Here is a 15,848-nt window from a genome sequence, read left to right on the forward strand (position 1 = left end):
CTGTAATTGGACACAGAATCTAACTCGGAGTCTAAGCTTTACATTTCCTGTTCCACACAAATCAGCTGCTGCCAAAACACTAGTTACTGGCCTCGATATGACGTCCACTGAGCCTGTTTTTGCTGCTTTAGGTTAAGTGGCGGCATCAGTAAGAGAGCTGATTGGCTCCGGGTCCACTTGATGCAAAGATGTTTGTTTAGCTTGCTGATCACGTGACTTAACCTTGGCAAGGCAGACTGCCTCTATAATTCTTCTGTGGTTAATAACATGAGTACCATGAAGTTGGATGATGATTTTAAAAAGTGTGAAAAGGCAGTTCAGTTTATGGGGCCTCTGCTGTGTCTGGTGACACCTGTTTTGTGTTAAGTTACTGGTCACAAGGATGGAACGCTGATTAACTGCAGCTTTCATCTGTCTTGAAGCCACAAGAAAATAGGGTTCCGAATCAGACTGCAAAGCTAGGAAACATGTGGGTGAATCTCCGCAGCCCCCAGTGTCTACATTGTGTGATCCTTGGCTTAGGTTTGCAATGTGTGCTACATAGGGAAATGCATCCATCCATCCATCCATCATTCATTCATCCACCCACCCTTTTATCTATCCATCCATCCATCATGCATTCATCCATCCATCCATCATTCATCCACCTACCCTTTTATCCATCCATCCATCATTCATCCATCCACTTATCATTCTTTCACCCACCCTTTCATCCATCCATCCATCATTCATCCATCCACCCATCATTCATCCACCCACCCTTTCATCCATCCATCCATCGACCCACCCTTTATCCTTCCATCCATCCATCCTTCATCCATCCACCTTTTCATCCATCCATCCATCCACCCATCATTCATCCATCCACCCATCATTCATCCATCCACCCATCCATCCACTCATCATTCATCCACCCACCCTAAATGCAATCAGCCACAATTTGTCTTCCAAATCTTCTTTTACAGTAACCTCATTTTTGTGTGTGTGACATTATTTTAACCAGAATAGTTTCTCAGTTATTGAAAACTAGATGGGTGAGTGGGGGGGTCTCTCCTGCCAAGATGATGCATTGTCACGCAATGTAATGGCGGGCCAACGGTGATAAGGGATGGGGAAAAAAACAGTTATCTCACACAAGTTTTCCTTTTGCTTATGGAACAGCTTGGGCTGTTACTTGCGTGTTGGCTAAGGCAGACACATTTTCACTGCATCGTAATTATATTTGGTCCTAAAGAAAATTGAGTAAAACGTATAGAAGGAAAAACAACAGTGCTCCAAGTAAATGTAAATTATTTATGATGCAAAAGTCAGGCAAGGATTAAATATTACATTACATTTCAGCGTGTTATTCTATTCAGCGTTGCTTTGTCGTGGCGGTGCGTCCATTGGGGGCGTTGCCCCCCCCGCCCGCACCCGCAGCTCCCTCGGTGTACTGCTGCTGTGAACCTTAGTAAACTGAGTTTACTTAAGTTCAAACTGACGCCGAGGCCGAGGGGAAAATGCCTGTCAGTCAGCATGATGCAGGACCGCCCACCCCCTTCAGAGTCTGAAGGGGGTGGGCGGTCCTGTGTCATGTTGACTGACAGGCATAAGACATTGTCTGGTGCAGGCAGCAACATGTGCGCATGAGTGGGGACGGAGGCACATTTTTCAGCCTTACCCACGCATGCGCACTTGTGCCTGCGCATGCCAATTAGAAGAGCGAAACCTCGCTCTCCTAATGGGCAGGCGGGCAGAAAGCAACCATGCCCTGTGTGGAGCAGCGCCAGGATTGGCTGAGGACGGAGGGCGGAATTTCCGCTCCAGTGAAGGCGGCAAGGTTAGTTTTCCTGTTGCGCGCCCCTGCGCCCTTTCTTATTCCAAAAGTTAGTAATTAGCCGCTATTGCAATGCAGCCGCCTAATGATTCAAAGATCAGCAGTGGCTGTAACCCAACCTGGCGGCAGCCGCAGATCCAGTTACCAGCTCTTATCGCGGAGACGGGGCCAATGTGTGTGTACCACGTATTCGCTGCACAAAGTCATTGAGTCACACTGTCGGTGAATTGTTGATGGAGCCACGGGCTGAGTGAGGAGGTGTCTGGCAGGCCTGGCTGCACAGCTATGCTACACTAGTCTGCCCCAGAACAGCCCGCAGCATCTCCTGAGCTGAGAAGCTTCGAGGGACCGCTCCTTGTAATTACCGCGCAGCTTCCTCGGCGTGGGAGATGGACACCCAGTGACCCAGCCTGCCCAGGTAACTTTAATTAAATATTCCGTGGCTAATGCGCGGCGAGCGCCCAGAGAACGCCGATGCGCCTATGACAGCGGCAGGTGTAGCGCCAGGTCTGCGGTAACGGGTTTTGCATGGAAAGAGTGTGGTTGATAATATTGATTCGGGTAGTGTGTTGCGCAAACGATGTTCTTGTTAATGAACAGTTTAGTTTGTTAGTTTTAGTTTACCCTGCGGGTGCGTTGTCATTGATGTTTCAACTTCAAGTTATAGCAAAGAAGTGAGACTGGAGGCGTGACTGTCCGGTCTATATTCACAGACTTAATTACGTGTGTGGAGAAATAGGGATATGTTGAGAATCTGGCGGCACCCCTTGAAAGGCTGTGGGGTTGGGGAAGAGTCAATAATGAAGCAGGCTGGTGTCTGCAGAGGCGGGACGGCCGGAGAAGGAGCCAGTCACTTGTCATGTTCAGGCTGCAGTTTCCGGCAGGCCCGCGTTGCACTGGCTATTAGTTCGAGGCCGGTGTGCTTGTGTGTGGGAAGGTCTGTGTGCTTATTATTGATTTTGTCTAAATTGACTGACCTTCGCTCCACGTTTTTGGTCAGCGGCCCGAGGCCTGGTCGCTCGTTGCAAAACATGAAACCGGTTTCTGTGGTTAAAAGACACATGCTGTTTGGTAACACTGGCCACCGTTTATCTGCCACAGAGCACAGTGCCGGAACCGTAGGCCCCCAGCTCACTCTATATGTCCCACGCGAGTCCAGGAAGACTGGATCCATGCCAGATTTTCGGGATATTCACATAAGGCACACTTTTTCTACAATAATTTGATATTTTTTAGATGCAGAGGTTATCCCAAAAAGCTGGCATGGAGCCAAATCTAGCCTTCCTTGACCTAAGCTGGACATTCGAGTCTTACACTAGACCTGGTCTGTATCCTATAATGTGCTGCTTTTAAATTTCCAAATGCTCAAATGCGTATTTGTCTCAGTAATATGCAGTTCCATGGGTTCGAAGCATTTTACCGTTTTATCTTTCATGTAAATAAAAGTGATTCTAAGGCTTTACATTAAGGGATAAATTGTGGTTTTAGTTATTGTTCTTTAACTAAAATCAAAATTATCTTTGCGTTTGCTTCGGTGGAACAATCAGATTGAATGTTGTGGCTAGCAACTGCAAGACGACATTGGTGTTACAGGGCGCCTGTGACTGTTAATCATGCCTCTTTAGGTATCTGACTGAGAGACTGCTGACATCACTCAGTACTACAGATGATAAAATATCAGAGATGTGTTTTTATGGGTATGCTGTGCTGTTATTTCACAGTGTGAATTTGATTCTGTGACTTGAATTCACGATGCGTTGTTTATGCTGTTCTGCCATGATTTTACTGCTGGCTGTTTCTGTACACGTTTGCAGCGCTTGCACACTGACATGGTATACTTGTGTGCTGTAGGGTCACAGTGAGCTATTACTGTTGGTTTTCTAAGTTACATGTCTGTCTCAGTAAAATCTTGTTTCTGTAGGTTGACTCATACCTATGGAGTTTTTACATAAGGCTGGCCACGGGCAACAGTAGAAGTGTAGGGCATTCCTTGGCGCTTCTGGCAAAGATTGTCCTCTAGAGCTCATAAAAATTGGCAATTTCTTAAATGACAAATAATTCAATTGTATTGCTTTATTAACCTTCCTGCTTTCTCAAATGTGCTTAAAAATGCACCATTTGTCCACTCTTTTTTCAATATGTTATCCCCCGAGGCCCTGGAGGTTGTACAGGCTCACTTGCTACGCTCGCTTGCCGCCATGCGAGCCGGCAATAATTGACCGCCTCACCACTTTCAAATGTCACCAGCCGCCACTTCACTTTCACAGACTTTAAACTTTTCAGTTACGAAATACTAAAACAAAGTCCGAGACAACTACAATGGGGCGGGATCATGCTTTTTCTACAAAACTGCGGTAGGACAGATGCAAATGGTACAAGAAGGGAGAGAGGCCGGGCGAACACACATCGCAACGATGTGCTTACATTAAGCGTTGCAATGGTGTGCGCTTTCACAGTTTGCGAGGTAATAGACTTTGCAATAGGTTACACGGCATCGGCGTTGAAACGCCATGCGTTGTGAAAACGTCCGGTGTAACAGTCTTTGCGATGTATAAGTCGCATTGTAAAAGCTCACGTTCAAAACGTGTGCGATCTACCGACATACATCCGTATTTTAGTGAAGTGGCTCATGCTTCTAACAGTTCGGGACATGTGCAGACTAGGTGGACGAAATCTTCTTTGCCGCTTCCGCATAATCTACATTCTTTCGGCCCTTTGTGGACCCATTTGGCTGATCCGCAATGGACAGCAGTTTGCCTAGGGGCAGGGCCATAAGTTGTAACTTTCGATAGGCAGAGAATGTATTATTTACTGTGTTGGGGTGAGTTTTTTACAGTTGGTAATTACCATCCAGGTGTGTTTTTCCCTACTGAGGATGTTTTTGTCTACTAGCAGAGAGTGCTGATTTGTTAGTAGCTTGTTTGAAGGATGAGTAGGGCAGGCTGGTTTTCTAGAGCTCACCTGTACAAGTTGCTGATAATGCTTTTTTTAGATATTGGTTGTAGGGAGACTTTTCGTCTTTCTCTAGTTCCTCCCACAGAGCCTTGTTCAGTTCCAATTCTGCTGCATGTTGCTTCAGTCTATACCATTGCTTAATGGTTGCGTTCATTCTCCCCAGCATTTTGTTGGTAACTGCAAATTCTAGTCTCACCTGTGCTGGGGATGCAGCCTGATGGATTTGAAAGACTCTTTTATATATTGACACTTGTGATTTGTTTAACAGGTCGGCGTCTTTCCCATATAATGCAATACTGCCATATGATAATGTCGGTAACATTTTAGCTGTTATTACTGCTAATAAGGGGTTAGATGATGGCCCCTTTACTTTTTTTGCTAAGGACCTGAAGGAAAATGATAGGGCTTCTGTCATCTGAGTCATGTATGCCTTTTGTTCCCTATGATTATGCTTGTTGTCGATGTAAAAACCCAGGTACTTATAACTAGAGGCTGCCTCTAGTTTTCTTCCCTCTAATTGGAATTGCTGTTTAGCCATCTGATGTCTACTGATCAGCAATGTTTTTGCGGTGTTTATCTCTAACTTGTTGTCGGCTATGTATTCCAGCATTCCTACAAGCGACCTTCGTAGGCCGATCTTAGTTAGGCTCATCAGGACTACGTCATCCACGTATGATAGGTGGGATAATGATAGAGTGCCTAGTTTGGGTGAATGAGAGTTGATCTTATTGTGCTTTTGTGCCAGGTCTGCCATGAAGAGGTTAAAGAGATGCGGGGCCAGAACACACCTTTGCCTCAGCCCTTTTGTGGTTGTGATCTTTCTTGATAGGCTTGAGCCATCTCCAAGCTTTAGTCTCATCCATGTGTTGGAATAAAGAAGTAGTATTCCTCTGTGTATTTTTTCTGGGATGTTCCATGCATGCAGTTTGTTCCCATAGAATGTAACAGTCCACACTCTCAAAAGCCGCGTTTAGGTAAACAAAACAGAGGTGCAGTTGTTGTTTCCTCCGGATGTATTTGTCTATAATCAGCAATAGGATGTTTGTAATTGTCCTGCACCCTTTACTGAACCCTGTTTGATTGAGTGGTATCCGTTTTAACTTTGCCAGAACAGGTCATCAGATGTTCCGATATTAGTGAGGTGTAGTACTTTGCGTCTACGTCCAGAAGTGCTATCAACCTGTAATTGGATGGGGATTAGTCCTGGGGCCCCATTTCCGCGACCCTTCAAGATTATTCTTTTTACATCGTCGCCACAGAAGCCTGAGATTCCAGGTGTAGCTCATTATGGCTCCTTTCCATTGTGCTTCATCTGCATTTTGCACTTTGGTCCGATGACGGGTTAGGGTGCTGTTTATGTTTTTTGTAACAGTCCTGTCATTGGCCGTTTGTTCCTCTTGCTCCTCGGTATTTCCATGCACTTTCTCTCTCCATACTAGGTGATTCGATGTCTGTGAATCTCTTTATTAGTAGTGTGACCCAATCATTTTCTTGTGCATTTGAAGTGATTGGGTTAACAGGCTGATTTAGACCATTTATTATTCCCCAAAATGCGCTTGAATTGATTTTTCTTCGCGGTGTATAGTAGTTTAGCCCAAAAGTTGTCCTCACATCTTCTTTTGTGTTCCCACAATTTCTTTTTGTATTCTTTCTTAATATTCCGTCTTAGTTCCCATTCTAGGTGGGTCCGCTCAGTTCTTTTTAGTCTCCTTAGATTTTTCGTTTGTTATCGCTTAAGTTTGACAACTTCAATTGATGTTAACATGGTATTTTTTGTTTTGATGCTTTTTTGGATTTACCAGACATGATTGTTGTTAATTTGTCAGTGAAGCTTACCCACTCTTGTATCTTATTCAGTTCACTAGTTTCACTTTCCATTTTAATTCTCTGTACTTTTACAGCTCATCGACTGCTCAGATCATCACATCATTCTGTTTCACTTGAACCAAGCAGAACCACACACTATCAATACTAAGAAAGCTCTCCAGTGGACTAGAAACATAAGCCAGATTCCCCTGGCTGCTCTAGAATAAAGAATGATATTACTACTTCCCCAATGACAGATAACCTCTCAACGAATGAACTCACAACTCAATATAACTCAACTAATTCAGCCTTCCAAGACCAAGTAGCCCCTCTGAAACTGAAAAGGATTAGATACATCTAGCCGATGTCCTGGTTTAACGAAGACCTCAACACTGACAGAAGGCAACTGAGAGCTGCAGAAAGACTCTGGCGAACAAATCCATCCTCATGCCATCTCCATCAGCTCAGAGAGGAACAAAGGAAATATAAAAATCACATCATGAAAGAAAAATCAGCCTTCTTCTGCACGCCCCAGACAATGCAAAGAAAACACGCGAAATATCTTTTTGACATCATTAAATAACAGACCTTCAAACCTCCCAAAAAAGCCCCTCAGGTCTCCAAAGTACACTGTGACAAATTTGCTAAATTATTTGATGATAAAATCATGATGATCGAGTCCTCTCTAGACTGCCATATTCGAGCATCCACTGGAATCACCCCCCATAACAGAGGATTAAAACTCCCCTACTCTCTCCTCAGACTACCAATCAGTGATCGCTCTACCTGAGATTGATGGGTGCAACCAAATCCCAGGATTCCGCAGAATCCACAGAAGAAGAAATATGTTCAGCATACTAACTAAAACTGATATTTCTAAGTTAATTGCTAATTCACTTTTTTTAACAACAAGGGACCCCAATTAGTCTGCTCGGGACCTCGGGGAACAATTTTGTAAAACAACAGTGGTCCCATGCAAGGATAAAATGCAGTAACAATAAATATAGACGAGAATCCAATCTATATTTTAGAGTGACATGTCCAGCCGGACAGAGGTCACTCAAGTTTACTCAATAAACAAGTATCCAACATATAACAAGAATACCTTCCACAATGCCCCTGTGAGGTACACAAGCCTGTGCCCAACACTTGCGGGGTAAGTACAGGTGAGGAAGTGGTAGAGAAAGTTTAAAGGCAAAACAACGTTTTTCTGCTTACACATTCATTGCACAGAAAATATCAAGTTGCACCATTACATTAATTTCACAATCAAATATGTTTGTATATGGTGCATGAGCAAGTCGACGGCGTTTCGGTTCCCCTAGAGGATAATTGGAACCATCATCAGGACAAAAACAAATTATTTGCCTTATAGCACTAAACCTCAAATTGCCTAAAGAAAAATAGGGAAAGAGTAAGAAAAATGACATTTAAAAACCAGGACAAGTAACATTTAAAATTTCATGAAGTGACTCTCAGTGCAAGGTGTAAAAACATACTCCTTCCATGCACAGTGAAATTATTGCGCTATCTTCTACAGGTGAAAAGACCGGTGTTGGCTATGAAAATGAAGATCTTATTCCATCTCGCAGTACGACGTGAACCGGCGAGTTTCAGCGCGAATATTCCATGCAATACGTAGTGAACAGGCATGTTTGAGCAGAGTGAGCACGGTGCTAGGGGGCTGCAGTGTCTATATAGAGCAGTGAGGGGACGGAATGACTAGGAGCGCGTGCTTACCGAGGAAGTACAAACTTGGACCCATGCGAGTTGATGCTCAGTGTGGTCCGGTACTGCCAGCCTCTATAATCCAAAAAATTACTACATGTTAGAGGTCAGGCTCCCATAAGCCGGTTGAGGGTCTAATAAAGTGAAGAGGAAGCTAAAGCTAAAAGCGAGTCTTACCGAGTAAAAGGCTGCCAGGGTCCGCGTTACTCAGTCGCAACCGGACGACGCCAGGGTAAGCCTGTAGGAGTCAGGAAGCATATTAGAATCCGACCCTCGCACTGTCTAACAAAGTAAGGGGCAGTGTCAGACTATGAAGCTTACCTGAATCGGCGTTCATGGAGGTATTCCCTGGCGTGCTGTTGTGCTCAATCCAGGAAGTAAAAGAAAGGGCGGGTGTAACGTGATTGGCCAGTGCTCGTGAGGGAATGGTCATAGAAATAAACAAGGGGTGTCAATTGCGAGAACCATCTTAGGTGAGGTGATAACCATGCACAGTGACATTTCAAAAACCATATTTTGCTGGCAACATTTCTGGAACAATAAGTTGTACAGTACTAATTCCAAAGTTTTGAATAGGAGTCATGAGTCTGATCAGTCTAAATTAGCGCAGTCCATTCCTCGTCCGGTTGCGACTGAGTAACGCGGACCCTGGCAGCCTTTTACTCGGTAAGACTCGCTTTTAGCTTTAGCTTCCTCTTCACTTTATTAGACCCTCAACCGGCTTATGGGAGCCTGACCTCTAACATGTAGTAATTTTTTGGATTATAGAGGCTGGCAGTACCGGACCACACTGAGCATCGACTCGCATGGGTCCAAGTTTGTACTTCCTCGGTAAGCACGCGCTCCTAGTCATTCCGTCCCCTCACTGCTCTATATAGACACTGCAGCCCCCTAGCACCGTGCTCACTCTGCTCAAACATGCCTGTTCACTACGTATTGCATGGAATATTCGCGCTGAAACTCGCCGGTTCACGTCGTACTGCGAGATGGAATAAGATCTTCATTTTCATAGCCAACACCGGTCTTTTCACCTGTAGAAGATAGCGCAATAATTTCACTGTGCATGGAAGGAGTATGTTTTTATACCTTGCACTGAGAGTCACTTCATGAAATTTTAAATGTTACTTGTCCTGGTTTTTAAATGTCATTTTTCTTACTCTTTCCCTATTTTTCTTTAGGCAATTTGAGGTTTAGTGCTATAAGGCAAATAATTTGTTTTTGTCCTGATGATGGTTCCAATTATCCTCTAGGGGAACCGAAACGCCGTCGACTTGCTCATGCACCATATACAAACATATTTGATTGTGAAATTAATGTAATGGTGCAACTTGATATTTTCTGTGCAATGAATGTGTAAGCAGAAAAACGTTGTTTTGCCTTTAAACTTTCTCTACCACTTCCTCACCTGTACTTACCCCGCAAGTGTTGGGCACAGGCTTGTGTACCTCACAGGGGCATTGTGGAAGGTATTCTTGTTATATGTTGGATACTTGTTTATTGAGTAAACTTGAGTGACCTCTGTCCGGCTGGACATGTCACTCTAAAATATAGATTGGATTCTCGTCTATATTTATTGTTACTGCATTTTATCCTTGCATGGGACCACTGTTGTTTTACAAAATTGCTAATTCACAGCCCTCATCCCACCTCACAGACCCCTTCCCGGCCTCCCTGGCAAAACAATTCAATGACATCACAACCCCCCCTCTGGACGATGATAATGAACAGCTACCTGAATACTGGGGTTATGCCAGACTGCCTAAAATTAGGCCAAGTCACTTCACTGCTAAAAAAAAAAGGATCAGACCTTGATGACCTCAACAACTTTAGGCCCAACCCAAACCTTCCCTTCCTGGCAAAAGGTCTTCAGAAATGTGTCCTATCCCAAATCACCCAACACCTCGACACTAACAATCTTCTTGACTCACACCAATTGGGCATGAGAAAGGGATGTAGCACAGAAACATCTATACTGAATATAGCTGATGATATACACAAATCTCTGGATGCTGTACAATGCTGTCTGCTCATCCTCCTAGACCTATCAGTAGCCTTCAGCACAATCCAACACAAGCTTCTTCTAAACACCCTCAAACAACAGATTGGAGCTGACAGATTGGTTCTGTGATGTTTCACATAATTTCTTCATAACCGCTCTCAACAAATAAAAAAACAACTCAACTTCAGACCTCTGCTATAACCAGAGGGGTTTCCCAAGGCTCAGTGTTCTCACCTTCACCCTTCAATATCTACATGGAGCTCCTCACCATCATACTCAAACAAGCCAACATCCCCTACCACCTCTGTGTGGATGACATCCAGCTCTACCTGGAAATATCCTCTCTAGATGACACACGCCGACTAAATTATACATGTATAAAAATCCTACACTGACTATCAGACAACTTCCTGAAACTCAACCAAGAAAATACAGAAATGTTTATCCTCTCCAACAACAGATAAACTCCCCCAGATCAGAGAGTGGCTAAAGCTCATCAGTTCTCTAAACTGCACAAGAGCATACAATTCAGCCTTCTGCAGTGACAGCGCTTGCAGCACGTTCCTGCATGGTGTGGCATGCATGCCACACTGTGCAGGAACAGGTGTACAATTCCAGGGGGTACAACATATGCCCCCCTACATGCCCTCCCTGGCCCCGCTTTGTCGCCATAAGTTAGCAGGGTATGCTCAGACGTTGAGTCCCTTGCTCACTTTGCCACTGGATTCAAGCAAGCCTGGCTGAAGACGGCTGGAATGCCAGAAACCGGTCCTAGGAAGCTTGATTCCGGTCCAGGGAAGGCATGGCTTGGCAGTTCGGGCTGGACTGTTCCCATGAGGCACAGGGTCAGACTGATTTGCATATGGCCATGTCTGAACTGGGGTGGCAAAGTGGGCTAAAGAACGGTGATGGATTCAACCCTAATCTGTTGACTGGGTGTGAGTGTTTGATTGGTTCAGATGATCCGTCCATCAGCACCCCCTTTTGTACCGCTTTGTCGCCATAAGTTGGCAGGGTATGCTCAGACGTTGAGTCCCTTGCTCACTTTGCCACTGGATTCAAGCAAGCCTGGCTGAAGACGGCTGGAATGCCAGAAACCGGTCCTAGGAAGCTTGATTCCGGTCCAGGGAAGGCATGGCTTGGCAGTTCGGGCTGGACTGTTCCCATGAGGCACAAGGTCAGACTGATTTGCATATGGCCATGTCTGAACTGGGGTGGCAAAGTGGGCTAAAGAACGGTGATGGATTCAACCCAGATCTGTTGACTGGGTGTGAGTGTTTGATTGGTTCAGATGCTCCGTCCATCACCACCCCCTTTTGTACCGCTTTGTCGCCATAAGTTGGCAGGGTATGTTCAGACATTGAGTCCCTTGCTCACTTTGCCACTGGATTCAAGCAAGCCTGGCTGAAGACGGCTGGAATGCCAGAAACCGGTCCTAGGAAGCTTGATTCCGGTCCAGGGAAGGCATGGCTTGGCAGTTTGAGCTGGACTGTTTCCATGAGGCACAGGGTCAGACTGATTTGCATATGGCCATGTCTGAACTGGGGTGGCAAAGTGGGCTAAAGAACGGTGATGGATTCAACCCAGATCTGTTGACTGGGTGTGAGTGTTTGATTGGTTCAGATGCTCCGTCCATCACCACCCACTTTTGTACCGCTTTGTCGCCATAAGTTGGCAGGGTATGCTCAGACGTTGAGTCCCTTGCTCACCTTGCCACTGGATTCAAGCAAGCCTGGCTGAAGACGGCTGGAATGCCAGAAACCGGTCCTAGGAAGCTTGATTCCGGTCCAGGGAAGGCATGGCTTGGCAGTTCGGGCTGGACTGTTCCCATGAGGCACAGGGTCAGACTGATTTGCATATGGCCATGTATGAACTGGGGTGGCAAAGTGGGCTAAAGAACGGTGATGGATTCAACCCAGATCTGTTGACTGGGTATGAGTGTTTGATTGGTTCAGATGCTCCGTCCATCACCACCCCCTTTTGTACCGCTCACTGGCCCAGGAGCAGCACAGGTGCTGTTACGGCCCTCTTTGTTGCCTCTCCACCACCTTTTTCATGGCATGCTCACCACCATGAAAGGGACGGCAGAGAGGTAACTAATAATATGCTTGGTGGTGCCACAGCGGCACTGCCAGCTTATTCCAGCTACCTGACCACTGTGCGACCGCTGTAGGATCCTGGATCCCCAGGAGGCGCAGCAATCCTGTGGTGGTCTGGCTGTCCAACTCGTAATACTGTAGACGGGCCTGCAATGTGAGGTAGTCAGACTGCCACAGTGAGTACGAAGGTCTATAAGCCTTATGTAATGACTGTGAGTAGTAAGTAATGGGACTATTAACTTATAAGCAACTTTAAGGACAGGACTTTGAATCACATGTGATTTAAGTTAAAGAAGACTACCTAAAGATTGCTTTAAATGAATGAATGAATGAATGAATGAATGAATGAAAAACTACTTTTAAAGCGCTAACTGCTACTTCCGGGAAGCATCCCAGCTTTCTGAGTTAGAGAAACAAATTGGATAGTAGGACTGGATCGCGGTCAAAATGTGATTGCTGAAGATTATCATCAAAATAGAGCACTTTAATGTTTACATATTGACAAATCTGAAAAGTTTTTTTATAAAACCCCAATATACATTTAACAACCATACATAAAGTGTCCGCATACAATTTCGTAAACATAAGTATCCATGTATACTGTACCTTGTAGAATACTTTGTCGTGTAGATTTGAAGAGGCTTTTAATGTGGCCTTTGTGAAAGCAAAACCCTTAATGAAACTGAAAACAATCATTCCCACTATCGTCATTCCGTAAATTAGCTGGTAAAAACTCAAGTCAGGATTGTCAGTTATGCTTTCTGGATTACAAACTGGTGCAGAAGTCTCATTGTTAAGTATGCTGCAATTTCTCTGCAAAACAGAAATACCAACATTTAAACAAATCATCTAGAATGAACTTAACTTTAAAGAAAATATGCCAAAACATACACATTTCTCAAGATTTAGGCTAGGTAAGGGGATCTGGCAACATGATGGTCAGGATAGCACATTACCCTCTACAGAGCAGACTCCTTATGGTCACACACAAATGCCAGGAAGGGCAGCATGTATGTAGACTGATAGGTAATTGGATTGGCTACTATGTAATTTAGTATATTGACCAGAACCTAGGAGCATGTGATCAGGGCTGACTGGGTTGGTAAAGCCATTCAATACGCTGAAGAGCCCAACAGCCTTCTTAGAGTGGCCTGATCAATCTATTTGGGCTCCCGGTGAGGAATGTGTTTAATTTGAAGCCACCAAGCACTTCAGACAATCTGACTTTTCATCCTGTGACCATCAGATTGGGCCAAACAAAATATGATTTAAATGGGTATTTGCGCAAAAGGTGTTCAGAGTTGTTATCCCTACAGTTAATTACTAATAAACTCATTTTAGAATTGGAAACAGTAATGGTACAATTTTGTATAGAAATGTAAAACTTTTAAACATTTCCATTATAATTGAAGACTGTGCAAAATGAAATTCACTCAAAACGTTTTGCTGGCAGTAAAGCAGAAACTATCACAAAAAGCAAAGAACCAAGAATTTAAAGAAATTAATTAATATCATATTATAAAAGTCAGTGTCAGATCCTAGATCAGGAATGTGAAGGATGTATGCATAAGTAAATGGCATTGTAAGAGAAGCAAACAAATTTTAATAAAAAAATACAAAATGCAGCTAAGCTCAGGTGGTGTCTCATTTGCCATATATTTCAGCCAAACTTCCTGCATACATGTATATCCACCTGTTTGCTTGGCTGGAACTTGATCAAACATGTAGAGTTCACACATTTCGGCACACCAGCATAAGGGTGAAAAAGGTTGTTGCTATTACAGTTACGTGCTGCAATCAGTTTGGCCACCACTAATACCAGGAAAATGAAACCATGCTTACAGTTCTTGTTAAGACCTATCCTAATGGTAACTATGGATGACTATATACCAAGGCCCAAGCAATTTCACACTATTTCAAAAACATCCCATAAGACAACCATGTGAATTCTGCCTGGAGATTCATATCTGCAACTAGGTCAGCAGGAAAGTGGGTTTCTGCATTGTGACTAATCTTGAGAGAAATCTGAACAAGTCTTTCTCTAGACAAAAACTCATATTATTCCATAACGGGAAAATTTGGATGTGTTAGAAATGGAGCTCTTTAGTTGGCAGAGGTAGGTGCCTTTGACCAAATAGGGACTCTTGCTTCTAGTCAGGGTAAGGGGGCTACACTCCTAAATAATCCCTGCTCACCCCCTTGGTAGCTTGGCACACGCAGGCAGGCTTATCTCAGAGGCAGTGTGTAAAGCATTTGTGAACACATACAGTAATACAATGAAAACACTACAAATGGACACCACACCAGTTTAGAAAAATAAGTAACCTTTACTAGACTTAACACAAGACCAAACAACAAAAATCCAGAATACTGTAATCAAAAATAGACTTTAAAATGGTAGAAATAGCTTAGTTTCATATAGACGGTAAATGCAACACTTTACTCTCAAAGTACCTTGGATGCGTCACGCAATACAAACAAAAGGGTCGGAGGGACGGTGATGAGTTGGTTCCTTGCTTCGGGGGAGGTGATGCATCAGTTCCTTACTGCAGCGCAGGGGAGGTGATGTGTTGGTTTCTTACCGGAGAGGAGGTGATGCGTCGGTTTCTCACTGCGTTACGGTTACGATGCGATAAGATGACGCCTCGATGCGATGCGATGATCCGGTGTGATGAGACGCGTCTTGATGCGATGCAACAATGTTGGATGTGATGCGTGCACACCCGACGGTCATGCAGCGAACTTGGTAACTTCTGAACCGCGACAGGCCCTGCGACACGCATCTCGGGTGATGCGACAGCGACCTCTGCAGCGGCAACACGCTTCTCCAGGGATGCAACACACTTTGTCGATAATGCGATGGCAAACAGCTGCCCCGGCGGCCCGCTTCTTTGGCGATGCAACAACAATTGCTGTGGCGGCAGCACGCTTCTTCTCGTTGCGTCGGGCTTCCAGCCACTCGGAAGGCATGGCTTGACAGTTCGGGCTGGACTGTTCCCATGAGGCACAGGGTCAGACTGATTTGCATATAGCCATGTCTGAACTGGGGTGGCAGAGTGGGCTAAAGAACGGTGATGGATCAAACCCAGATCTTTTGACTGGGTGTGAGTGTTTGATTGGTTCAGATGCTCCGTCCATCACCACCCCCTTTTGTACCGCTTTGGCCGCCATAAGTGTGGCAGGGTATGCTCAGACGTGAGTCCCTTGCTCACTTTGCGACTGGATTCAAGCAAGCCGGGCTGAAGACGGCTGTAATGCCAGAAACCGGTCCTCGGAAGCTTGTTTCCGGTCCAGGGAAGGCATGGCTTGGCAGTTTGGGCTGGACTGTTACCATGAGGCACAGGGTCATACTGATTTGCATATAGCCATGTCTGAACTGGGGTGGCAGAGTGGGCTAAAGAACGGTGATGGATCAAACCCAGATCTTTTGACTGGGTGTGAGTGT

The 15,848-nt window shown here is 44.8% G+C and overlaps 1 protein-coding gene and 1 long non-coding RNA gene across 2 annotated transcripts in view; one reads left to right on the plus strand and one right to left on the minus strand.

Moving 5' to 3' along the window:
- LOC144799981 (ATP-binding cassette sub-family C member 12-like) overlaps window positions 1-15,848 on the minus strand; it is a 973,671-nt gene that overhangs the window by 285,055 nt on the left and 672,768 nt on the right. Inside the window, exon 20 of the mRNA XM_078671636.1 lies at window positions 13,010-13,216. Coding sequence (XP_078527762.1) covers window positions 13,010-13,216 — 207 coding nt within the window. The remainder of the gene's footprint in view (window positions 1-13,009; window positions 13,217-15,848) is intronic.
- The window catches only part of LOC144799982 (uncharacterized), a 44,364-nt gene continuing 30,447 nt past the window's right edge, over window positions 1,932-15,848 (plus strand). The window contains exon 1 of the long non-coding RNA XR_013603912.1: window positions 1,932-2,234. This is a non-coding gene — a long non-coding RNA (uncharacterized LOC144799982). The remainder of the gene's footprint in view (window positions 2,235-15,848) is intronic.

This window comes from Lissotriton helveticus, chromosome 12, assembly GCF_964261635.1.
Source record: "Lissotriton helveticus chromosome 12, aLisHel1.1, whole genome shotgun sequence".
NCBI lineage: Eukaryota > Metazoa > Chordata > Amphibia > Caudata > Salamandridae > Lissotriton > Lissotriton helveticus.